General features: G+C 52.9%; 1 protein-coding gene across 1 annotated transcript in view; it reads left to right on the top strand.

The window, feature by feature from the left end:
* Positions 1-26,688, top strand: part of fkbp10a (FKBP prolyl isomerase 10a) — an 86,565-nt gene that overhangs the window by 24,739 nt on the left and 35,138 nt on the right. Inside the window, exon 5 of the mRNA XM_060942291.1 lies at positions 3,269-3,458. Coding sequence (XP_060798274.1) covers positions 3,269-3,458 — 190 coding nt within the window. The remainder of the gene's footprint in view (positions 1-3,268; positions 3,459-26,688) is intronic.

Consider the following 26,688-nt stretch of genomic DNA (forward strand, 5'->3'; position numbering starts at 1 on the left):
GCCCTAACAGGCCAGCAGTGCCCTCAAAATTAGCCTAATTATCTATAAAGCCCACACTGTTTTCCATTATTTATTACTACCATTATTTATTACCCCAACATACTTCCTCACTGATGTCAAAGCAGTGCTGAGCAGGATCAATCCTCACAAAGCTGCAGGCCCTGATGGCATCCCCGTACGTGTGCTCAGAGCATGTGCTGGGGAGCTGGCGGGGATCCTGACGGACTTATTCAACATGTCTTTGGCCCATGCTGTTGTTCTGACCTGCTTCAAGACCACCTCCATCGTGCCAGTACCAAAACATTCCACTCCAGCATGTCTCAGTGACTACCGTCCAGTAGCACTCACCCCCATCATTACAAAGTGTTTAGAGCAGCTGGTCCTAGCACATCTCAAATCCTGTCTTCCCCCCACCCTGGACCCCCACCAATTTGCCTACCGCAAGAACAGGAGCACAGAAGATGCAGTCTTCATAGCACTGCACTCTGTCCTCTTGCACCTGGACAATGACAACACATATGCCAGATTGTTGTTCATCGACTTCAGTTCAGCATTTAACACTGTCTTCCCCTCTAAGCTAATCACCAGACTCACAGATCTGGGCATCAGTGCTCCCATCTGCAACTGGTCGTTGGATTTTCTAACTAGCAGGCCCCAACATGTTCGTTTAGACCTTCACTGCTCCTCCACCCTCATCCTAAACACTGGCGAACCACAAGGCTGTGTGATGAGCCCATTCCTCTACTCCCTTTTTACTCATGACTGCAGACCTGTACATTACACTAACACCATCATCAAGTTTGCGTATGACATCACAGTGATAGGCCTCATCAAGGACAGCGATGAGTCAGCCTACAAGGAGGAGGTGGACCGTCTGGCTGTGTGGTGCAGTGAGAACAACCTGCTGCTCAATACCAATCAGACCAAGGAGCTCATCGTAGACTTCAGGAGGAATGCTGACACACACACATCCATCCACATCAACGATGCAGCAGTGGAGCATGTGACCAACTTCAAATTCCTGGGGATCCACATCTCGCAGGACCTCACTTGGACAACCAACTGCTCCAACCTGGTCAAGGAGGCTCACCAGCATCTCTTTTTCTTGAGGACTCTGAAGAAAAAACACCTCTCTTCAGACATCCTGGTGAACTTCTACTGCTGTACCATCGAAAGCATCCTAACCAACTGTATTACAGTCTGGCATGGGAACTGCTCTGTCTCAGATCGGAAGGCTCTGCAGAGGGTGATGAAAATCGCCCAGCGTGTCTCTTAGGAGCCTCACTTCCTGCTATTGAGGACATCTATAGAAAGCAATGTCTCAGGAGAGCCATAAACCTCAACAAAGACTCCTGCCACCCAGCACACAAACTGTTCACTCTCCTTCCCTCTGGAAGGTGCTACAGGAGCCTTCGGACCAAAATCACCATTTGCACTACTGTTTATTCATACCATGTTTTGTATATACTGCAAATATCTATATCATACCATTGTACTATAGTACATTCATATTGCACATTTGTACATACTGTAAATATCATATCATTATACCATTCCATACCCTGTAATTCCTGTACATTTATACAGTATTTGTATATTACACTTGTTATTTACTGCTGTGCTCTTCTGGTTAGATGCAATCTGCATTTCATTGCCTTGTACCTGTGACATGTGCAATGACAAAGTTGAATCTAATCTATCTTGAGTACTGCAACAAAAAAAAAAGTTGCCACATTTTGCTGTGAATATAATTCGGTTACAAAAGCGCTACCTTAAAAAATGTGTGTGTGTGTGTGTGTGTATATATATATATATATATATATATATATATATATATATATATATATAAAGAGCTATTGAAGTTCACGCGATAAGAACACATTAAGGCAAATTCTTTTTAATGCCACAATTTTTTTTTTTTTTTGATGCGTGATTAACGTATGCGTGTTCTGTGCCCCCTTCCCCATAGTTTAGGAAGTCAGGAAGTGATGTAGCGTGAGCGAGCAATGTAGCGAGTAGCTGGTTGGCATAAGTTGTGATAAAGTGCACTGATGTACAGAATCAACTTATACTGTTACGTTCTGACTGTTTATATAAATCGTGTGTTTGTTATATGTTTTTGTTGGTCCAGAGGGGAGAAAAAGAGACGTGTTAAGGTCCTGGTGTGTGTGTGAGAGAGAGAGGGAGAGTTTGTTTTATTCTGAGAATGTGTGAGTGATGTAAAAGTGTTTATAAATGCAATTTTTGCTCATGAATGTTCTGCATATTTACGAGCACGTTATTGCATTTTACTGGAAAACATCTTTATGTGCTGTGTGACTTAAGAAATGTGTTTATTTGGGTTTTGTATTTTTATTTTCTTTATTTAAAGATTGCCACCACTATTGTCCATGGTCCACATCTCACTGAGTGTGTTTAGTTTATTGCATAGTTTGAGGTGGAAGTTAAGGACAGAACTCGAGGAAAATACTGTACTTCACATTGAATTGTATGAAACCTTCAAAATTATAAAGTTTATGCTGCTTTATTTTTTTAAATGCAGTGGGGGAATAAAATAACCACTAAAATAATTGTTGCTGTGATTTGTTCAATCCCACTCCCCAAAAACTTGAAAAATATCCCTTTAAGGTACATTTAGAACGGATTTAAAAAAAAGTGTAATTACACACAGTTTCCTTCTGTTCGTATTCCTGACTGCCTCATTGGTTCAATAATCTTTGCCTTGTTTTGTATCCCCCGCTGGCCGAAAAGCCTGAAGGGGGATTATGTTGTGGCGATTTCCGTCTGTCTGTCCATCCATCCTGGGAAGGGTGCTCACGTTCTGAAATCAACTCATCTCACAATTTTTGGAGGAATTTCACAAAACTTGACAGGATTCTTTGTTATATGTCAGGAATACGCATATTGTAATTTTGTTCAATTCAGTCGCATTTTACCAGAGTCATGGCCGAGTTGCCAGCAGGGGATATCGTGCTCTCAGAGCACTCTTCTTTAATATTGTTTTGGATATGTGTTTGCTCTTAAATGTATGTGTACAAACCACTGCCTGTCTGATTTCAAATGAATAAGAGGAAAATCCATTCAATAAAACATACATGAACTGCATAAGTCTCCACTGTTACACCTCATATTCCTGTGACAGAGTTTAGACAGTAGGTGTTTTTTGTAGTCAGGTTTTCCAGTTGTGTGTGTTCATATGTGAAGATGCAGGTGTTGGCTCATGTTAAAGTGGAATTTATTATTAATAGGTGTGTGTGTGTTTTTTCAGGTGTGAAGGTGCCACCTCATGCAACAGTGGTGTTTGATGTGCTGCTTATTGATGTGTTCAATGTGAAGGATGATGTTCAGGTGGAGGTTCTACATGTTCCTCAGCCTTGCAGAAGAAAATCAAAGAAGGGAGACTTTATACGTTATCACTACAATGGAACATTCCAGGACGGAACACTGTTTGACTCCACGTGAGTAATCCCTCATCATAGTGTTCCATAATTCCACATCCACAGAGGATTTAGAGAAATTGACATGTCAGAGTTCACAGAGGTACAGTACAGCGTGAGGGTCAGTATGGTGTTGTTGGGTTTATTACAGTGCGGCATGAGGGTCAGTATGGTGTGGGGTTTAGTACAGTGCAGCATAAGGGTCAGTACAGCGTGGGGTTTATTACAGTGCAGCGTGAGGGTCAGTATGGCGTGGGGTTTATTACAGTGCAGCGTGAGGGTCAGTACGGCGTGGGGTTTATTACAGTGCAGCGTGAGGGTCAGTACGGTGTGGGGTTTATTACAGTGCAGCGTGAGGGTCAGTACGGTGTGGGGTTTATTACAGTGCAGCGTGAGGGTCAGTACGGTGTGGGGTTTATTACAGTGCAGCGTGAGGGTCAGTACGGTGTGGGGTTTATTACAGTGCAGCGTGAGGGTCAGTACAGCGTGGGGTTTATTACAGTGCAGCGTGAGGGTCAGTACAGCATGGGGTTTATAACAGTGCAGCGTGAGGGTCAGTACAGCATGGGGTTTATTACAGTGCAGCGTGAGGGTCAGTACGGCGTGGGGTTTATTACAGTGCAGCGTGAGGGTCAGTACGGTGTGGGGTTTATTACAGTGCAGCGTGAGGGTCAGTACGGTGTGGGGTTTATTACAGTGCAGCGTGAGGGTCAGTACGGTGTGGGGTTTATTACAGTGCAGCGTGAGGGTCAGTACGGTGTGGGGTTTATTACAGTGCAGCGTGAGGGTCAGTACAGCGTGGGGTTTATTACAGTGCAGCGTGAGGGTCAGTACAGCATGGGGTTTATTACAGTGCAGCGTGAGGGTCAGTACGGCGTGGGGTTTATTACAGTGCAGCGTGAGGGTCAGTACGACGTGGGGTTTATTACAGTGCGGCGTGAGGGTCAGTATGGCGTGGGGTTTATTACAGTGCAGCATAAGGGTCAGTACGGCGTGGGGTTTATTACAGTGCAGCGTGAGGGTCAGTACGGTGTGGGGTTTATTACAGTGCAGCGTAAGGGTCAGTACGGTGTGGGCTTTATGAGAGTGCGGCGTGTGGGTCAGGAGGATGTGGGGTTTATTACAGTGCAGCGTAAGGATCAGTACGGTGTGGGGTTTATTACAGTGCAGCGTGAGGGTCAGTACGGTGTGGGGTTTATTACAGTGCAGCGTGAGCGTCAGTACGTTGTGGGCTTTATGAGAGTGCGGCGTGTGGGTCAGTATGGTGTTGGGTTTATTACAGTGCAGCGTAAGGGTCAGTACGGTGTGGGCTTTATGAGAGTGCGGCGTGTGGGTCAGGAGGATGTGGGGTTTATTACAGTGCAGCGTAAGTATCAGTACGGTGTGGGCTTTATGAGAGTGCGGCGTGTGGGTCAGTATGGTGTTGGGTTTATTACAGTGCAGCGTAAGGGTCAGTACGGTGTGGGCTTTATGAGAGTGCGGCGTGTGGGTCAGGAGGATGTGGGGTTTATTACAGTGCAGCGTAAGTATCAGTACGGTGTGGGCTTTATGAGAGTGCGGCGCAAGGGTCAGTACGGTGTGGGGTTTATGACAGTGAGGCGTGAGGGTCAATACGGTGTGGAGTTTATTACAGTGCGGCGCGAGGGTCAGTACGGTGTGGGGTTTATGACAGTGCGGCGTGAGGGTCAATACGGTGTGGGGTTTATTACAGTGCAGCGTAAGGGTCAGTACGGTGTGGGCTTTATGAGAGTGAGGCGTGTGGGTCAGTATGGTGTGGGGTTTATTACAGTGCAGCGTAAGGGTCAGTAGGCTGTGGGCTTTATGAGAGTGCGGCGCAAGGGTCAGTACGGTGTGGGGTTTATGACAGTGAGGCGTGAGGGTCAGTACGGTGTGGGGTTTATGACAGTGCGGCGCGAGGGTCAGTACGGTGTGGGGTTTATTACAGAGCGGCGTGAGGGTCAGTACGGTGTGGGGTTTATTACAGCACGGCGTGAGTGTCAGTCGGTGTGGGGTTTATTACATTGCGGCGTGAGGGTCAGTACGGTGTGGGGTTTATTACAGAGCGGCGTGAGGGTCAGTACGGTGTGGGGTTTATTACAGAGCGGTGTGAGGGTCAGTACGGTGTGGGGTTTATTACAGAGCGGTGTGAGGGTCAGTACGGTGTGGGGTTTATTACAGTGCGGTGTGAGGTTCATTACGGTGTGGGATTTATTACAGTGCGGCGTGAGGTTCAGTATGGTGTGAGGTTTATTACAATGCGGTGTGAGGGTTAGTACGGTGTGGGGTTTATTACAGCGAGGGTCAGTACGGTGTGGGGTTTATGACAGCGAGGGTCAGTACGGTGTGGGGTTTATGACAGTGCGGCGTGAGGGTCAGTACGGTGTGGGGTGTATTACAGTGCGGCGTGAGGGTCAGTACGGTGTGGGGTTTATTACAGTGCGGCATGAGGGTCAGTAGGGTGTGGGGTTTATTACAGTGCGGCGTGAGGGTCAGTACGGTGTGGGGTTTATTACAGAGCGGCGTGAGGGTCAGTACGGTGTGGGGTTTATTACAGTGCGGCGTGAGGGTCGGTAGGGTGTGGGGTTTATTACAGTGCGGCGTGAGGGTCGGTACGGTGTGGGGTTTATTACAGAGCGGCGTGAGGGTCGGTAGGGTGTGGGGTTTATTACAGAGCGGCGTGAGGGTCGGTACGGTGTGGGGTTTATTACAGCGCGGCGTGAGGGTCAGTACGGTGTGGGGTTTATTACAGCGCGGCGTGAGGGTCAGTACGGTTTGGGGTTTATTACAGTGTGGCGTGAGGGTCAGTACGGTGTGGGGTTTATTACAGTGCGGCGTGAGGGTCAGTACGGTGTGGGGTTTATTACAGTGCGGAGTGAGGGTCAGTACGGTGTGGGGTTTATTACAGTGCGGCGTGAGGGTCAGTACGGTGTGGGGTTTATTACAATGCGGCGTGACGGTCAGTTTGGTGTGGGGTTTATTAAAGTGCGGAGTGAGGGTCAGTTTGGTGTGGGGTTTATTACAGAGCGACGTGAGGGTCAGTACGGTGTGGGGTTTATTACAGCGTGGCCTGAGAGTCAGTCGGGTGTGGGGTTTATTACAGCGCTGCATGAGGGTCAGTACGGTGTGTGGTTGATTACACTGTTGTGTGAGGGTCAGTACGGTGTGGGGTTTATTACAGTGCGGCATGAGGGTCAGTATGGTATGGGGTTTATTACAGTGCGGTGTGAGGGTCAGTACGGTGTGGGGTTTATTACAGTGCGCCGTGAGGGTCAGTAGGGTGTGGGGTTTATGACAGTGCGGCGTGAGGGTCAGTACGGTGTGGGGTTTATTACAGTGCACCGTGAGGGTCAGTACGGTGTGGGGTTTATTACAGTGCGGCGTGAGGGTCAGTACGGTGTGGGGTTTATTACAGTGCGGCGTGAGGTTCAGTACGTTCTGGGGTTTATTACAGTGCGGCGTGAGGGTCAGTTTGGTGTGGGGTTTATTACAGAGCGGCGTGAGGGTCAGTATGGTGTGGGGTTTATTACAGAGCGGCGTGAGGGTCAGTATGGTGTGGGGTTTATTACAGTGCGGCGAGAGGGTCAGTAGGGTGTGGGGTTAATGACAGTGCGGCCTGAGGGTCAGTACGGTGTGGGGTTTATTACAGTGCGCCGTGAGGGTCAGTACGGTGTGGGGTTTATTACAGTGAGGCGTGAGGGTCAGTACGGTGTGGTGTTTATTACAGTGTGGCGTGAGGGTCAGTACTGTGTGGGGTTTATTACAGTGCGGCGTGAGGGTCAGTACGGTGTGGGGTTTATTACAGTGCGGTGTGAGGGTCAGTACGGTGTGGGGTTTATGACAGTGCGGCGTGAGGGTCAGTACGGTGTGGGGTTTATTACAGTGCGGTGTGAGGGTCAGTACGGTGTGGGGTTTATTACAGTGCGGTGTGAGGGTCAGTACGGTGTGGGGTTTATGACAGTGCGGCGTGAGGGTCAGTACGTTGTGGGGTTTATTACAGTGCGGCGTGAGGGACAGTACGGTGTGGGGTTTATTACAGTGTGGCGTGAGGGTCAGTACTGTGTGAGGTTTATTACAGTGCGGCGTGAGGGTCAGTACGGTGTGGGGTTTATGACATCGAGGGTCAGTACGGTGTGGGGTTTATTACAGTGTGGCGTGAGGGTCAGTACTGTGTGAGGTTTATTACAGTGCGACGTGAGGGTCAGTACGGTGTGGGGTTTATTACAGTGCGGTGTGAGGGTCAGTACGGTGTGGGGTTTATTACAGTGCGGTGTGAGGGTCAGTACGGTGTGGGGTTTATGACAGTGCGGCGTGAGGGTCAGTACGTTGTGGGGTTTATTACAGTGCGGCGTGAGGGACAGTACGGTGTGGGGTTTATGACAGTGCGGCCTGAGGGTCAGGACGGTGTGGGGTTTATTACAGTGCGCCGTGAGGGTCAGTACGGTGTGGGGTTTATGACAGTGCGGCGAGTGGGTCAGTACGGTGTGGGGTTTATTACAGTGCGGCGTGAGGGTCAGTACGGTGTGGGTTTTTTGACAGTGCGGCGAGTGGGTCAGTACGGTGTGGTGTTTATTACAGTGCGGCGTGAGGGTCAGTACGGTGTGGGGTTTATTACAGTGCGGCGTGAGGGTCAGTACGGTGTGGGGTTTTTGACAGTGCGGCGAGTGGGTCAGTACGGTGTGGTGTTTATTACAGTGCGGTGTGAGGGTCAGTACGGTGTGGGGTTTATTACATTGCGGCGTGAGGGTCAGTACGGTGTGGGGTTTATTACAGAGCGGTGTGAGGGTCAGTACGGTGTGGGGTTTATTACAGAGCGGCGTGAGGGTCAGTACGGTGTGGGGTTTATTACAGAGCGGCGTGAGGGTCAGTACGGTGTGGGGTTTATTACAGTGCGGCGTGAGGGTCAGTACGGTGTGGGGTTTATTACAGAGCGGCGTGAGGGTCAGTACGGTGTGGGGTTTATTACAGTGCGGCATGAGGGTCAGTCGGGTGTGGGGTTATTACAGCGCAGCGTGAGGGTCTGTACGGTGTGTGGTTGATTACACTGTTGTGAGAGGGTCAGTACGGTGTGGGGTTTATTACAGTGCGCCGTGAGGGTCAGTACGGTGTGGGGTTTATTACAGTGCGGCCTGAGGGTCAGTACGGTGTGGGTTTTATGACAGTGCGGCGTGAGGGTCAGTACGTTGTGGGGTTTATTACAGTGCGCCGTGAGGGTCAGTACGGTGTGGGGTTTATGACAGTGCGCTGTGAGGGTCAGTACGGTGTGGGGTTTATTACAGTGCGGTGTGAGGTTCAGTACGGTGTGGGGTTTATTACAGTGCGGCATGAGGGTCAGTACGGTGTGGGGTTTATTACAGTGCGCTGTGAGGGTCAGTACGGTGTGGGGTTTATTACAGTGCGGTGTGAGGTTCAGTACGGTGTGGGGTTTATTACAGTGCGCCGTGAGGGTCAATACGATGTGGGGTTTATTACAGAGCGGCGTGAGGGTCAGTACGGTGTAGGGTTTATTACAGCGCGGCGTGAGGGTCAGTACGGTGTGGGGTTTATGACATCGAGGGTCAGTACGGTGTGGGGTTTATTACAGTGCGGCGTGAGGGTCAGTACGGTGTGGGGTTTATTACAGTGCGCCGTGAGGGTCAATACGATGTGGGGTTTATTACAGAGCGGCGTGAGGGTCAGTACGGTGTAGGGTTTATTACAGCGCGGCGTGAGGGTCAGTCGGATGTGGGGTTTATTACAGTGAGGAGTAAGGGTCAGTACGGTGTGGGGTTTATTACAGTGCGGCGTGAGGGTCAGGACGGTGTGGGGTTTATTACAGAGCGGCGTGAGGGTCAGTCCGGTGTGGGGTTTATTACAGTGCGGCATGAGGGTCAGTGCGGTGTGGGGTTTATTACAGTGCGGCGTGAGGGTCAGTCGTGTGTGGGGTTTATTACAGCGCAGCGTGAGGGTCTGTACGGTGTGTGGTTGATTACACTGTTGTGTGAGGGTCAGTACGGTGTGGGGTTTATTACAGTGCGGCGTGAGCGTCAGTACAATGTGGGGTTTATTACAGTGCGCCGTGAGGGTCAATACGGTGTGGGGTTTATTACAGTGCCCTGTGAGGGTCAGTAGGGTGTGGGGTTTATGACAGTGCGGCCTGAGGGTCAGTACGGTGTGGGGTTTATGACAGTGCGGCGTGAGGGTCAGTACGTTGTGGGGTTTATTACAGTGCGCTGTGAGGGTCAGTACGGTGTGGGGTTTATTACAGTGCGGTGTGAGGTTCAGTACGGTGTGGGGTTTATTACAGTGCGGCGTGAGGGTCAGTACGGTGTGGGGTTTATGACAGTGCGGCGTGAGGGTCAGTACGGTGTGGGGTTTATTACAGTGCGGCGTGAGGGTCAGTACGGTGTGGGGTTTATTACAGTGCGGCGTGAGGGTCAGTACGGTGTGGGGTTTATTACAGTGAGGCGTGAGGGTCAGTACGGTGTGGTGTTTATTACAGTGCGGCGTGAGGGTCAGTACGGTGTGGGGTTTATTACAGTGCGGCGTGAGGGTCAGTACGGTGTGGGGTTTATTACAGTGCGGCGTGAGGGTCAGTATGGTGTGGGGTTTATTACAGTGCGGCGTGAGGGTCAGTAGGGTGTTGGTTTTATTACAGTGAGGCGTGAGGGTCAGTACAGTGTGGGGTTTATTACAGTGTGGCGTGAGGGTCAGTACGGTGTGGTGTTTATTACAGTGCGGCGTGAGGGTCAGTAGGGTGTTGGGTTTATTACAGTGAGGCGTGAGGGTCACTACGTCGTGGGGTTTATAACAGTGTGGCGTGAGGGTCAGTAGGGTGTGGGGTTTATAACAGTGCGGCGTGAGGGTCAGTACGGTGTGGGGTTTATTACAGTGCGCCGTGAGGGTCAGTACGGTGTGGGGTTTATTACAGTGCAGCGTGAGGGTCAGTACGGTGTGGGGTTTATTACAGTGCAGCGTGAGGGTCAGTACAGCGTGGGGTTTATTACAGTGCAGCGTGAGGGTCAGTACAGCATGGTGTTTATAACAGTGCAGCGTGAGGGTCAGTACAGCATGGGGTTTATTACAGTGCGGCGTGAGGCTCAGTACGGTGTGGGGTTTATTACAGTGCGGCGTGAGGGTCAGTACGTTGTGGGGTTTATTACAGTGCGGCGTGAGGGACAGTACGGTGTGGGGTTTATTACAGTGTGGCGTGAGGGTCAGTACTGTGTGAGGTTTATTACAGTGCGGCGTGAGGGTCAGTACGGTGTGGGGTTTATGACATCGAGGGTCAGTACGGTGTGGGGTTTATTACAGTGCGGTGTGAGGGTCAGTACGGTGTGGGGTTTATGACAGTGCGGCGTGAGGGTCAGTACGTTGTGGGGTTTATTACAGTGCGGCGTGAGGGACAGTACGGTGTGGGGTTTATGACAGTGCGGCCTGAGGGTCAGTACGGTGTGGGGTTTATGACATCGAGGGTCAGTACGGTGTGGGGTTTATTACAGTGCGCCGTGAGGGTCAGTACGGTGTGGGGTTTATGACAGTGCGGCGAGTGGGTCAGTACGGTGTGGGGTTTATTACAGTGCGGCGTGAGGGTCAGTACGGTGTGGGGTTTATGACAGTGCGGCGAGTGGGTCAGTACGGTGTGGTGTTTATTACAGTGCTGCGTGAGGGTCAGTACGGTGTGGGGTTTATTACATTGCGGCGTGAGGGTCAGTACGGTGTGGGGTTTATTACAGAGCGGTGTGAGGGTCAGTATGGTGTGGGGCTTATTACAGTGCGGCGTGAGGGTCAGTACGGTGTGGGGTTTATTACAGAGCGGCGTGAGGGTCAGTACGGTGTGGGGTTTATTACAGAGCGGCGTGAGGGTCAGTACGGTGTGGGGTTTATTACAGAGCGGCGTGAGGGTCAGTACGGTGTGGGGTTTATTACAGTGCGGCGTGAGGGTCAGTACGGTGTGGGGTTTATTACAGAGCAGCGTGAGGGTCAGTACGGTGTGGGGTTTATTACAGTGCGGCGTGAGGGTCAGTCGGGTGTGGGGTTTATTACAGCGCATCGTGAGGGTCAGTACGGTGTGGGGTTTATTACAGTGCGCCGTGAGGGTCAGTACGGTGTGGGGTTTATTACACTGTTGTGAGAGGGTCAGTACGGTGTGGGGTTTATTACAGTGCGCCGTGAGGGTCAGTACGGTGTGGGGTTTATTACAGTGCGGCGTGAGGGTCAGTACGGTGTGGGGTTTATTACAGTGCGGCGTGAGCGTCAGTACGGTGTGGGGTTTATTACAGTGCGCCGTGAGGGTCAGTAGGGTGTGGGGTTTATGACAGTGCGGCGTGAGGGTCAGTACGTTGTGGGGTTTATTACAGTGCGCTGTGAGGGTCAGTGCGGTGTGGGGTTTATTACAGTGCTGTGTGAGGTTCAGTACCGTGTGGGGTTTATTACAGTGTGGCGTGAGGGTCAGTACGGTGTGGGGTTTATTACAGTGCGCTGTGAGGGTCAGTACGGTGTGGGGTTATTTACAGTGCGGTGTGAGGTTCAGTACGGTGTGGGGTTTATTACAGTGCGGCGTGAGGGTCAGTACGGTGTAGGGTTTATAACAGTGTGGCGTGAGGGTCAGTACGGTGTGGGGTTTATTACAGTGCGCCGTGAGGGTCAATACGATGTGGGGTTTATTACAGAGCGGCGTGAGGGTCAGTATGGTGTAGGGTTTATTAAAGCGCGGCGTGAGGGTCAGTCGGATGTGGGGTTTATTACAGTGAGGAGTAAGGGTCAGTACGGTGTGGGGTTTATTACAGTGCGGGGTGAGGTTCAGGACGGTGTGGGGTTTATTACAGAGCGGCGTGAGGGTCAGTCCGGTGTGGGGTTTATTACAGTGCGGCGTGAGGGTCAGTGCGGTGTGGGGTTTATTACAGTGCGGCGTGAGGGTCAGTCGTGTGTGGGGTTTATTACAGCGCAGCGTGAGGGTCTGTACGGTGTGTGGTTGATTACACTGTTGTGTGAGGGTCAGTACGGTGTGGGGTTGGTTACAGTGCGGCGTGAGCGTCAGTACAATGTGGGGTTTATTACAGTGCGCCGTGAGGGTCAATACGGTGTGGGGTTTATTACAGTGCCCTGTGAGGGTCAGTAGGGTGTGGGGTTTATGACAGTGCGGCCTGAGGGTCAGTACGGTGTGGGGTTTATGACAGTGCGGCGTGAGGGTCAGTACGGTGTGGGGTTTATTACAGTGCGGCGTGGGGGTCAGTACGGTGTGGGGTTTATTACAGTGAGGCGTGAGGGTCAGTACGGTGTGGTGTTTATTACAGTGCGGCGTGAGGGTCAGTACGGTGTGGGGTTTATTACAGTGCGGCGTGAGGGTCAGTACGGTGTGGGGTTTATTACAGTGCGGCGTGAGGGTCAGTATGGTGTGGGGTTTATTACAGTGCGGCGTGAGGGTCAGTAGGGTGTTGGTTTTATTACAGTGAGGCGTGAGTGTCAGTACGGTGTGGTGTTTATTACAGTGCGGCGTGAGGGTCAGTACGGTGTGGGGTTTATTACATTGCGCCGTGAGGGTCAGTACGGTGTGGGGTTTATTACAGTGCGGTGTGAGGTTCAGTACGGTGTGGGGTTTATTACAGTGCGCCGTGAGGGTCAATACGATGTGGGGTTTATTACAGAGCGGCGTGAGGGTCAGTACGGTGTAGGGTTTATTACAGCGCGGCGTGAGGGTCAGTACGGTGTGGGGTTTATGACATCGAGGGTCAGTACGGTGTGGGGTTTATTACAGTGCGGCGTGAGGGTCAGTACGGTGTGGGGTTTATTACAGTGCGCCGTGAGGGTCAATACGATGTGGGGTTTATTACAGAGCGGCGTGAGGGTCAGTACGGTGTAGGGTTTATTACAGCGCGGCGTGAGGGTCAGTCGGATGTGGGGTTTATTACAGTGAGGAGTAAGGGTCAGTACGGTGTGGGGTTTATTACAGTGCGGCGTGAGGGTCAGGACGGTGTGGGGTTTATTACAGAGCGGCGTGAGGGTCAGTCCGGTGTGGGGTTTATTACAGTGCGGCATGAGGGTCAGTGCGGTGTGGGGTTTATTACAGTGCGGCGTGAGGGTCAGTCGTGTGTGGGGTTTATTACAGCGCAGCGTGAGGGTCTGTACGGTGTGTGGTTGATTACACTGTTGTGTGAGGGTCAGTACGGTGTGGGGTTTATTACAGTGCGGCGTGAGCGTCAGTACAATGTGGGGTTTATTACAGTGCGCCGTGAGGGTCAATACGGTGTGGGGTTTATTACAGTGCCCTGTGAGGGTCAGTAGGGTGTGGGGTTTATGACAGTGCGGCCTGAGGGTCAGTACGGTGTGGGGTTTATGACAGTGCGGCGTGAGGGTCAGTACGTTGTGGGGTTTATTACAGTGCGCTGTGAGGGTCAGTACGGTGTGGGGTTTATTACAGTGCGGTGTGAGGTTCAGTACGGTGTGGGGTTTATTACAGTGCGGCGTGAGGGTCAGTACGGTGTGGGGTTTATGACAGTGCGGCGTGAGGGTCAGTACGGTGTGGGGTTTATTACAGTGCGGCGTGAGGGTCAGTACGGTGTGGGGTTTATTACAGTGCGGCGTGAGGGTCAGTACGGTGTGGGGTTTATTACAGTGAGGCGTGAGGGTCAGTACGGTGTGGTGTTTATTACAGTGCGGCGTGAGGGTCAGTCGTGTGTGGGGTTTATTACAGCGCAGCGTGAGGGTCTGTACGGTGTGTGGTTGATTACACTGTTGTGTGAGGGTCAGTACGGTGTGGGGTTGATTACAGTGCGGCGTGAGCGTCAGTACAATGTGGGGTTTATTACAGTGCGCCGTGAGGGTCAATACGGTGTGGGGTTTATTACAGTGCCCTGTGAGGGTCAGTAGGGTGTGGGGTTTATGACAGTGCGGCCTGAGGGTCAGTACGGTGTGGGGTTTATGACAGTGCGGCGTGAGGGTCAGTACGTTGTGGGGTTTATTACAGTGCGCTGTGAGGGTCAGTACGGTGTGGGGTTTATTACAGTGCGGTGTGAGGTTCAGTACGGTGTGGGGTTTATTACAGTGCGGCGTGAGGGTCAGTACGGTGTGGGGTTTATGACAGTGCGGCGTGAGGGTCAGTACGGTGTGGGGTTTATTACAGTGCGCCGTGAGGGTCAGTACGGTGTGGGGTTTATTACAGTGCGGCGTGGGGGTCAGTACGGTGTGGGGTTTATTACAGTGAGGCGTGAGGGTCAGTACGGTGTGGTGTTTATTACAGTGCGGCGTGAGGGTCAGTACGGTGTGGGGTTTATTACAGTGCGGCGTGAGGGTCAGTACGGTGTGGGGTTTATTACAGTGCGGCGTGAGGGTCAGTATGGTGTGGGGTTTATTACAGTGCGGCGTGAGGGTCAGTAGGGTGTTGGTTTTATTACAGTGAGGCGTGAGTGTCAGTACGGTGTGGTGTTTATTACAGTGCGGCGTGAGGGTCAGTACGGTGTGGGGTTTATTACATTGCGCCGTGAGGGTCAGTACGGTGTGGGGTTTATTACAGTGCGGCGTGAGGGTCAGTACGGTGTGGGGTTTATTACAGTGCGCCGTGAGGGTCAGTACGGTGTGGGGTTTATTACAGTGCGCCGTGAGAGTCAGTAGTGTGTGGGGTTTATTACAGTGCGCCGTGAGAGTCAGTAGGGTGTGGGGTTTATGACAGTGCGGCCTGAGGGTCAGTACGTTGTGGGGTTTATTACAGTGCGGCGTGAGGGTCAGTACGGTGTGGGGTTTATTACAGTGCGCCGTGAGAGTCAGTAGGGTGTGGGGTTTATTACAGTGCGGCCTGAGGGTCAGTACGTTGTGGGGTTTATTACAGTGCGGCGTGAGGGACAGTACGGTGTGGGGTTTATGACAGTGCGGTGTGAGGGTCAGTACGGTGTGGGGTTTATTACAGTGCGCCGTGAGGGTCAGTACGGTGTGGGGTTTATTACAGTGCGCCGTGAGAGTCAGTAGGGTGTGGGGTTTATGACAGTGCGGCCTGAGGGTCAGTACGTTGTGGGGTTTATTACAGTGCGGCGTGAGGGACAGTACGGTGTGGGGTTTATGACAGTGCGGCCTGAGGGTCAGGACGGTGTGGGGCTTATTACAGTGCGCCGTGAGGGTCAGTACGGTGTGGGGTTTATGACAGTGCGGCGAGTGGGTCAGTATGGTGTGGGGTTTATTACAGTGCGGCGTGAGGGTCAGTACGGTGTGGGGTTTTTGACAGTGCGGCGTGAGTGTCAGTACGGTGTGGTGTTTATTACAGTGCGGCGTGAGGGTCAGTACGGTGTGGGGTTTATTACATTGCGGCGTGAGGGTCAGTACGGTGTGGGGTTTATTACAGAGCTGTGTGAGGGTCAGTATGGTGTGGGGTTTATTACAGAGCGGCGTGAGGGTCAGTACGGTGTGGGGTTTATTACAGAGCGGCGTGAGGGTCAGTACCGTGTGGGGTTTATTACAGAGCGGCGTGAGGGTCAGTACGGTGTGGGGTTTATTACAGTGCGGCGTGAGGGTCAGTACGGTGTGGGGTGTATTACAGAGCGGCGTGAGGGTCAGTACGGTGTGGGGTTTATTACAGTGCGGCGTGAGGGTCAGTCGGTGTGGGGTTTATTACAGCGCAGCGTGAGGGTCTGTACGGTGTGTGGTTGATTACACTGTTGTGAGAGGGTCAGTACGGTGTGGGGTTTATTACAGTGCGCCGTGAGGGTCAGTACGGTGTGGGGTTTATTACAGTGCGCCGTGAGAGTCAGTAGGGTGTGGGGTTTATGACAGTGCGGCCTGAGGGTCAGTACGGTGTGGGGTTTATTACAGTGCGGCGTGAGGGTCAGTACGTTGTGGGGTTTATTACAGTGCGCTGTGAGGGTCAGTACGGTGTGGGGTTTATTACAGTGCGGTGTGAGGTTCAGTACGGTGTGGGGTTTATTACAGTGCGGCGTGAGGGTCAGTACGGTGTGGGGTTTATTTCAGTGCGCTGTGAGGGTCAGTACGGTGTGGGGTTTATTACAGTGCGGCGTGAGGGTCAGTACGGTGTGGGGTTTATGACAGTGCGGCGTGAGGGTCAGTACGGTGTGGGGTTTATGACAGTGCGGCGTGAGGGTCAGTATGGTGTGGGGTTTATTACAGTGCGGCGTGAGGGTCAGTATGGTGTGGGGTTTATGACAGTGCGGCGTGAGGGTCAGTACGGTGTGGGGTTTATGACAGTGCGGCGTGAGGGTCAGTACGGTGTGGGGTTTATTACAGTGCGGCGTGAGGGTCAGTACGGTGTGGGGTTTATTACAGTGCGCTGTGAGGTTCAGTACGGTGTGGGGTTTATTACAGTGCGGCGTGAGGTTCAGTACGGTGTGGGGTTTATTACAGTGCGGCGTGAGGGTCAGTACGGTGTGGGGTTTATTACAGAGCGGCGTGAGGGTCAGTACGGTGTGGGGTTTATTACAGCTCGGCGTGAGGGTCAGTCGGATGTGGGGTTTATTACAGCGTGGATTAAGGGTCAGTACGGTGTGGGGTTTATTACAGTGCGGCGTGAGGGTCAGGACGGTGTGGGGTTTATTACAGAGCGGCGTGAGGGTCAGTACGGTGTGAGGTTTATGACAGTGCGGTGTGAGGGTCAGTACGGTGTGGGGTTTATGACAGTGCGGCGTGAGGGTCAGTACGGTGTGGGGTTTATTACAGTGCGCTGTGAGGGTCAGTACGGTGTGGGGTTTATTACAGTGCGGTGTGAGGTTCAGTACGGTGTGGGGTTTATTACAGTGCGGCGTGAGGGTCAGTACGTTGTCGGGTTTATTACAGTGCGCCGTGAGGGTCAGTAGGGTGTGGGGTTTATTACAGTGTGCCGTGAGGGTCAGGACGGTGTGGGGTTTATTACAGTGCGGCGTGAGGGTCAGTACGGTGTGGGGTTTATTACAGTGAGACATGAGGGTCAGTACGGTGTGGGGTTTATTACAGTGCGGCGTGAGGGTCAGTTCGGTGTGGGGTTTATTACAGTGCGGCGTGAGGGTCAGTACGGTGTGGTGTTTATTACAGTGTGGCGTGAGGGTCAGTACGGTGTGGGGTTTATTACAGCGCGCCGTGAGGGTCAGTACGGTGTGGGGTTTATTACAGTGCGGAGTGAGGGTCAGTACGGTGTGGGGTTTATTTCAGTGTGGCGTTAGGTTCAGTACGGTGTGGTGTTTATTACAGTGTGGCGTTAGGGTCAGTAGGGCGTGGGGTTTATTGCAGTCAGGCGTGAGGGTCAGTACGGTGTGGGGTTTATTACAGTGCGGCGTGAGGGTCACTCGGGTGTGGGGTTTATTACATTGCGGCGTGAGGGTCAGTACGGTGTGGGGTTTATTACAGAGCGGCCTGAGGGTCAGTACGGTGTGGGGTTTATTACAGAGCGGCGTGAGGGTCAGTACGGTGTGGGGTTTATTACAGCGCGGCGTGAGTGTCAGTCGGGTGTGGGGTTTATTACAGTGCGGAGTGAGGGTCAGTACGGTGTGGGGTTTATTACAGTGCCGTGTGAGGCTCAGTCGTGTGTGGGGTTTATTACAGCGCAGCGTGAGGGTCTGTACGGTGTGTGGTTGATTACACTGTTGTGTGAGGGTCAGTACGGTGTGGGGTTTATTACAGTGCGGCGTGAGCGTCAGTACGATGTGGGGTTTATTACAGTGCGCCGTGAGGGTTAGTATGGTATGGGGTTTATTACAGTGCGCCGTGAGGGTCAGTAGGGTGTGGGGTTTATGACAGTGCGGCGTGAGGGTCAGTACGGTGTGGGGTTTATGACAGTGCGGCCTGAGGGTCACTCGGGTGTGGGGTTTATGACAGTGCGGCGTGAGGGTCAGTATGGTGTGGGGTTTATGACAGTGCGGTGTGAGGTTCAGTACGGTGTGGGGTTTATTACAGTGCGGCGTGAGGGTCAGTACGTTGTCGGGTTTATTACAGTGCGCCGTGAGGGTCAGTAGGGTGTGGGGTTTATTACAGTGCGGCGTGAGGGTCAGTACGGTGTGGTGTTTATTACAGTGCGGCGTGAGGGTCATTACGTTGTCGGGTTTATTACAGTGCGCCGTGAGGGTCAGTAGGGTGTGGGGTTTATTACAGTGCGGCGTGAGGGTCATTACGGTGTGGGGTTTATGACAGTGCGGCGTGAGGGTCAGTATGGTGTGGGGTTTATGACAGTGCGGTGTGAGGTTCAGTACGGTGTGGGGTTTATTACAGTGCGGCGTGAGGGTCAGTACGTTGTCGGGTTTATTACAGTGCGCCGTGAGGGTCAGTAGGGTGTGGGGTTTATTACAGTGCGCCGTGAGGGTCAGTACGGTGTGGTGTTTATTACAGTGCGGCGTGAGGGTCATTACGGTGTGGGGTTTATAACAGTGCGGTGTGAGGGTCAGTACGGTGTGGGGTTTATGACAGTTCGGCGTGAGTGTCAGTACGGTGTGAGGTTTATGACAGTGCGGTGTGAGGGTCAGTACGGTGTGGGGTTTATTACAGTGCGGCGTGAGGGTCAGTACGGTGTGGGGTTTATTACCGTGCGCTGTGAGTGTCAGTACGGTGTGGGGTTTATTACAGTGCGGTGTGAGGTTCAGTACGGTGTGGGGTTTATTACAGTGCGGCGTGAGGGTCAGTACGGTGTGGGGTTTATGACAGTGCGGCGTGAGGGTCAGTACGGTGTGGGGTTTATTACAGTGCGCCGTGAGGGTCAGTACGGTGTGGGGTTTATTACAGTGCGGCGTGAGGGTCAGTACGGTGTGGGGTTTATTACAGTGAGGCGTGAGGGTCAGTACGGTGTGGGGTTTATTACAGTGCGGCGTGAGGGTCAGTTCGGTGTGGGGTTTATTACAGTGCGGCGTGAGGCTCAGTACTGTGTGGGGTTTATTACAGTGCGGCATGAGGGTCAGTATGGTGTGGGGTTTATTACAGTGCCGCGTGAGGGTCAGTAGGGTGTTGGTTTTATTACAGTGAGGCGTGAGGGTCAGTACGGTGTGGGGTTTCTTACAGTGTGGCATAAGGGTCAGTACGGTGTGGTGTTTATTACAGTGCGGCGTGAGGGTCAGTAGGGTGTTGGGTTTATTACAGTGAGGCGTGAGGGTCACTACGTCGTGGGGTTTATAACAGTGCGGCGTGAGGGTCAGTAGGGTGTGGGGTTTATAACAGTGCGGCGTGAGGGTCAGTACGGTGTGGGGTTTATTACAGTGCGCCGTGAGGGTCAGTACGGTGTGGGGTTTATTACAGTGCGGCGTGAGGGTCAGTACGGTGTGGTGTTTATTACAGTGTGGCGTGAGGGTCAGTATGGTGTGGTGTTTATTACAATGTGGCGTGTGGGTCAGTACGGTGTGGGGTTTATTACAGCGCGCCGTGAGGGTCAGTACGGTGTGGGGTTTATTATAGTGCGGAGTGAGGGTCAGTACGGTGTGGGGTTTATTTCAGTGTGGCGTTAGGGTCAGTAGGGCGTGGGGTTTATTACAGTGAGGCGTGAGGGTCAGTACGGTGTGGGGTTTATTACAGAGCGGCGTGAGGATCAGTACGGTGTGGGGTTTATTACAGAGCGGAGTGATGGTCAGTACGGTGTGGGGTTTATGACAGTGCGGCCTGAGGGTCACTCGGGTGTGGGGTTTATGACAGTGCGGCGTGATTGTCAGTACGGTGTGGGGTTTATGACAGTGCGGCCTGAGGGTCAGTATGGTGTGGGCTTTATTACAGTGCGCCGGGAGGGTCAGTAGGGTGTGGGGTTTATGACAGTGCGGCGTGAGGGTCAGTACGGTGTGGGGTTGATTACACTGTTGTGTGAGGGTCAGTACGGTGTGGGGTTTATTACAGTGCGGCGTGAGGGTCTGTACGGTGTGTGGTTGATTACACTGTTGTGTGAGGGTCAGTACGGTGTGGGGTTTATTACAGTGCGGCGTGAGGGTCAGTACGGTGTGGGGTTTATTTCAGTGTGGCGTTAGGTTCAGTACGGTGTGGTGTTTATTACAGTGTGGCGTTAGGGTCAGTAGGGCGTGGGGTTTATTACAGTCAGGCGTGAGGGTCAGTACGGTGTGGGGTTTATTACAGTGTGGCGTGAGGGTCACTCGGGTGTGGGGTTTATTACATTGCGGCGTGAGGGTCAGTACGGTGTGGGGTTTATTACAGAGCGGCCTGAGGGTCAGTACGGTGTGGGGTTTATTACAGAGCGGCGTGAGGGTCAGTACGGTGTGGGGTTTATTACAGCGCGGCGTGAGTGTCAGTCGGGTGTGGGGTTTATTACAGTGCGGAGTGAGGGTCAGTACGGTGTGGGGTTTATTACAGGGCGGTGTGAGGCTCAGTCGTGTGTGGGGTTTATTACAGCGCAGCGTGAGGGTCTGTACGGTGTGTGGTTGATTACACTGTTGTGTGAGTGTCAGTACGGTGTGGGGTTTATTACAGTGCGGCGTGAGCGTCAGTACGATGTGGGGTTTATTACAGTGCGCCGTGAGGGTTAGTATGGTATGGGGTTTATTACAGTGCGCCGTGAGGGTCAGTAGGGTGTGGGGTTTATGACAGTGCGGCGTGAGGGTCAGTACGGTGTGGGGTTTATGACAGTGCGGCCTGAGGGTCACTCGGGTGTGGGGTTTATGACAGTGCGGCGTGAGGGTCAGTATGGTGTGGGGTTTATGACAGTGCGGTGTGAGGTTCAGTACGGTGTGGGGTTTATTACAGTGCGGCGTGAGGGTCAGTACGTTGTCGGGTTTATTACAGTGCGCCGTGAGGGTCAGTAGGGTGTGGGGTTTATTACAGTGCGGCGTGAGGGTCAGTACGGTGTGGTGTTTATTACAGTGCGGCGTGAGGGTCATTACGGTGTGGGGTTTATGACAGTGCGGCGTGAGGGTCAGTATGGTGTGGGGTTTATGACAGTGCGGTGTGAGGTTCAGTACGGTGTGGGGTTTATTACAGTGCGGCGTGAGGGTCAGTACGTTGTCGGGTTTATTACAGTGCGCCGTGAGGGTCAGTAGGGTGTGGGGTTTATTACAGTGCGCCGTGAGGGTCAGTACGGTGTGGTGTTTATTACAGTGCGGCGTGAGGGTCATTACGGTGTGGGGTTTATAACAGTGCGGTGTGAGGGTCAGTACGGTGTGGGGTTTATGACAGTTCGGCGTGAGGGTCAGTACGGTGTGGGGTTTATTACCGTGCGCTGTGAGTGTCAGTACGGTGTGGGGTTTATTACAGTGCGGTGTGAGGTTCAGTACGGTGTGGGGTTTATTACAGTGCGGCGTGAGGGTCAGTACGGTGTGGGGTTTATGACAGTGCGGCGTGAGGGTCAGTACGGTGTGGGGTTTATTACAGTGCGCCGTGAGGGTCAGTACGGTGTGGGGTTTATTACAGTGCGGCGTGAGGGTCAGTACGGTGTGGGGTTTATTACAGTGAGGCGTGAGGGTCAGTACGGTGTGGGGTTTATTACAGTGCGGCGTGAGGGTCAGTTCGGTGTGGGGTTTATTACAGTGCGGCGTGAGGCTCAGTACTGTGTGGGGTTTATTACAGTGCGGCATGAGGGTCAGTATGGTGTGGGGTTTATTACAGTGCGGCGTGAGGGTCAGTAGGGTGTTGGTTTTATTACAGTGAGGCGTGAGGGTCAGTACGGTGTGGGGTTTCTTACAGTGTGGCATAAGGGTCAGTACGGTGTGGTGTTTATTACAGTGCGGCGTGAGGGTCAGTAGGGTGTTGGGTTTATTACAGTGAGGCGTGAGGGTCACTACGTCGTGGGGTTTATAACAGTGCGGCGTGAGGGTCAGTAGGGTGTGGGGTTTATAACAGTGCGGCGTGAGGGTCAGTACGGTGTGGGGTTTATTACAGTGCGCCGTGAGGGTCAGTACGGTGTGGGGTTTATTACAGTGCGGCGTGAGGGTCAGTACGGTGTGGTGTTTATTACAGTGTGGCGTGAGGGTCAGTATGGTGTGGTGTTTATTACAATGTGGCGTGTGGGTCAGTACGGTGTGGGGTTTATTACAGCGCGCCGTGAGGGTCAGTACGGTGTGGGGTTTATTATAGTGCGGAGTGAGGGTCAGTACGGTGTGGGGTTTATTTCAGTGTGGCGTTAGGGTCAGTAGGGCGTGGGGTTTATTACAGTGAGGCGTGAGGGTCAGTACGGTGTGGGGTTTATTACAGAGCGGAGTGAGGGTCAGTACGGTGTGGGGTTTATGACAGTGCGGCCTGAGGGTCACTCGGGTGTGGGGTTTATGACAGTGCGGCGTGATTGTCAGTACGGTGTGGGGTTTATGACAGTGCGGCCTGAGGGTCAGTATGGTGTGGGCTTTATTACAGTGCGCCGGGAGGGTCAGTAGGGTGTGGGGTTTATGACAGTGCGGCGTGAGGGTCAGTACGGTGTGGGGTTGATTACACTGTTGTGTGAGGGTCAGTACGGTGTGGGGTTTATTACAGTGCGGCGTGAGGGTCTGTACGGTGTGTGGTTGATTACACTGTTGTGTGAGGGTCAGTACGGTGTGGGGTTTATTACAGTGCGGCGTGAGCGTCAGTACGATGTGGGGTTTATTACAGTGCGGCGTGAGGGTCAGTACGGTGTGGGGTTTATGACAGTGCGGCGTGAGGGTCAGTACGGTGTGGGGTTTATTCCAGTGCGGCGTGAGTGTCAGTACGGTGTGGGGTTTATTCCAGTGCGGCGTGAGGGTCAGTACGGTGTGAGGTTTATTACATTGCGTCGTGAGGGTCAGTACGGTGTGGGGTTTATGACATTGCGGCGTGAGTGTCAGTACGGTATGGGGTTTATTACAGTGCGGCGTGAGGGTCAGTACGGTGTGGGGTTTATTAGAGTGTGGCGTGAGGGTCAGTACGGTGTGGGGTTTATTACAGTGTGGCGTGAGGGTCAGTACGGTTTGGGGTTTATTACAGCGCGGCGTGAGGGTCAGTACGGTGTGGGGTTTATTACAGTGCGGCGTGAGGGTCAGTACGGTGTTGGGTTTATTACAGTGTGGCATGAGGGTCAGTACGGTGTGGGGTTTATTGCAGTGCGGCGTAAGGGTCAGTACGGTGTGGGGTTTATTCCAGTGCGGCATGAGGGTCAGTATGGTGTGGGGTTTATTATAGTGCGGCCTGAGGGTCAGTACGTTGTGGGGTTTATTACAGTGCGCTGTGAGGGTCAGTAGGGTGTGGGGTTTATTACAGTGCGGCGTGAGGGTCAGTACGGTGTGGGGTTTATTACAGTGCGGCGTGAGGGTTAGTACAGTGTGGGGTTTATTACACTGCGGCGTGAGGGTCAGTACGGTGTGGGGTTTATTACAGTGCGGCGTGAGGGTCAGTTGTGTGTGGGGTTTATTACAGCGCAGCGTGAGGGTCTGTACGGTGTGTGGTTGATTACACTGTTGTGTGAGCGTCAGTACGGCGTGCGGTTTATTACAGTGCGCCGTGAGGTTTAGTACGGTGTGGGGTTTATTACATTGCGCTGTGAGGGTCAGTAGGGTGTGGGGTTTATGACAGTGCGGCGTGAGTGTCAGTACGTTGTGGGGTTTATTACAGTGCGCTGTGAGGGTCAGTCCGGTGTGGGGTTTATTACAGTGCGGTGTGAGGGTCAGTACGGTGTGGGGTTTATTACAGTGCGCTGTGAGGGTCAGTACGGTGTGGGGTTTATTAGAGTGCGGCGTGAGGGTCAGTACGGTGTGGGGTTTATGACAGTGCGCCGTGAGGGTCAGTACGTTGTGCGGTTTATTACAGTGCGCTGTGAGGGTCAGTACGGTGTGGGGTTTATTACAGTGTGGCGTGAGGGTCAGTACTGTGTGGGGTTTATTACAGTGCGGCGTGAGGGTCAGTAGGGTGTGGGTTTTATTACAGTGCGGCGTGAGGGTCAGTCCGGTGTGGGGTTTATTACAGTGTTGCCTGAGGGTCAGTACGGTGTGGGGTTTATTACAGTGAGGCGTGAGGGTCAGTACGGTGTGGGGTTTATTACAGTGCGGCGTGAGGGTCAGTACGGTGTGGGGTTTATTACAGTGCAGCGTGAGGGTCAGTACGGTGTGGGGTTTATTACAGTGCGGCGTGATGTTCAGTACGGTGTGGGGTTTATTACAGTGCGGCGTGAGGGTCAGTACGGTGTGGGGTTTATTACAGTGCGCCGTGAGGGTCAGTACGTTGTGGGGTTTATTACAGTGCGCCGTGAGGGTCAGTAGGGTGTGGGGTTTATTACAGTGCGGCGTGAGGGTCAGTACGGTGTGGGGTTTATTACAGTGTGGCGTGAGGGTCAGTACGGTGTGGGGTTTATTACAGTGCGGCGTGAGGGTCAGTACAGTGTGGGGTTTATTACAGTGCGGCGTGAGGGTCAGTACGGTGTGGGGTTTATTACAGTGTGGCGTGAGGGTCAGTACTGTGTGGGGTTTATTACAGTGCGGCGTGAGGGTCAGTAGGGTGTGGGTTTTATTACAGTGCGGCGTGAGGGTCAGTCCGGTGTGGGGTTTATTACAGTGTTGCCTGAGGGTCAGTACGGTGTGGGGTTTATTACAGTGTGGCGTGAGGGTCAGTACGGTGTGGGGTTTATTACAGTGCGGCGTGAGGGTCAGTACGGTGTGGGGTTTATTACAGTGCGGCGTGAGGGTCAGTACGGTGTGGGGTTTTTTCCAGTGCGGCGTGAGGGTCAGTACGGTGTGAGGTTTATTACAGTGCGGCGTGAGGGTCACTCGGGTGTGGGATTTATTACATTGCGTCGTGAGGGTCAGTACGGTGTGGGGTTTATGACATTGCGGCGTGAGTGTCAGTACGGTATGGGGTTTATTACAGTGAGGCGTGAGGGTCAGTACGGTGTGGGGTTTATGAGAGTGTGTCGTGAGGGTCAGTACGGTGTGGGGTTTATTACAGTGTGGAGTGAGGGTCAGTACGGTTTGGGGTTTATTACAGCGCGGCGTGAGGGTCAGTACGGTGTGGGGTTTATTGCAGTGCGGCGTAAGGGTCAGTACGGTGTGGGGTTTATTACAGTGTGGCATGATGGTCAGTACGGTGTGGGGTTTATTGCAGTGCGGCGTAAGGGTCAGTACGTTGTGGGGTTTATTCCAGTGCGGCATGAGGGTCAGTACGGTGTGGGGTTTATTATAGTGCGGCCTGAGGGTCAGTACGTTGTGGGGTTTATTACATTGCGCTGTGAGGGTCAGTAGGGTGTGGGGTTTATTACAGTGCGGCGTGAGGGTCAGTACGGTGTGGGGTTTATTACAGTGCGGCGTGAGGGTCAGTATGGTGTGGGGTTTATTACAGTGCGGCGTGAGGGTTAGTACAGTGTGGGGTTTATTACACTGCGGCGTGAGGGTCAGTAGGGTGTGGGGTTTATTACAGTGCGGCGTGAGGGTCAGTACGGTGTGGGGTTTATTACAGTGCGGCGTGAGGGTCAGTAGGGTGTGGGGTTTATTACAGTGCGGCGTGAGGGTTAGTACAGTGTGGGGTTTATTACACTGCGGCGTGAGGGTCAGTATGGTGTGGGGTTTATTACAGTGCGGCGTGAGGGTCAGTTGTGTGTGGGGTTTATTACAGCGCAGCGTGAGGGTCTTTACGGTGTGTGGTTGATTACACTGTTGTGTGAGCGTCAGTACGGCGTGCGGTTTATTACAGTGCGCCGTGAGGTTCAGTACGGTGTGGGGTTTATTACAGTGCGCTGTGAGGGTCAGTAGGGTGTGGGGTTTATGACAGTGCGGCGTGAGTGTCAGTACGTTGTGGGGTTTATTACAGTGCGCTGTGAGGGTCAGTCCGGTGTGGGGTTTATTACAGTGCGGTGTGAGGGTCAGTACGGTGTGGGGTTTATTACAGTGCGCTGTGAGGGTCAGTAGGGTGTGGGGTTTATTACAGTGCGGCGTGAGGGTCAGTACGGTGTGGGGTTTATGACAGTGCGCCGTGAGGGTTAGTACGTTGTGGGGTTCATTACAGTGCGCCGTGAGGGTCAGTACGGTGTGGGGTTTATTACAGTGCGGCGTGAGGGTCATTACGGTGTGGGGTTTATTACAGTGCGGCATGATGGTCAATACGGTGTGGGGTTTATTACAGTGCGGCGTGAGGGTCAGGACGGTGTGGGGTTTATTACAGTGCGCCGTGAGGGTCAGTAGGGTGTGGGGTTTATTACAGTGCGGCGTGAGGGTCAGTACGGTGTGGGGTTTATTACAGTGCGGCGTGAGGGTCAGTACGGTGTGGGGTTTATAACAGTGCGGCGTGAGGGTCAGTACAGTGTGGGGTTTATTACAGTGCGGCGTGAGGGTCAGTACGGTGTGGGGTTTATTACAGTGCGGCGTGAGGGTCAGTACGGTGTGGGGTTTATTACAGTGTGGCGTGAGGGTCAGTACGGTGTGGGGTTTATTACAGTGTGGCGTGAGGGTCAGTGTGGTGT

Source organism: Neoarius graeffei, chromosome 16, assembly GCF_027579695.1.
Source record: "Neoarius graeffei isolate fNeoGra1 chromosome 16, fNeoGra1.pri, whole genome shotgun sequence".
Lineage (NCBI taxonomy): Eukaryota > Metazoa > Chordata > Actinopteri > Siluriformes > Ariidae > Neoarius > Neoarius graeffei.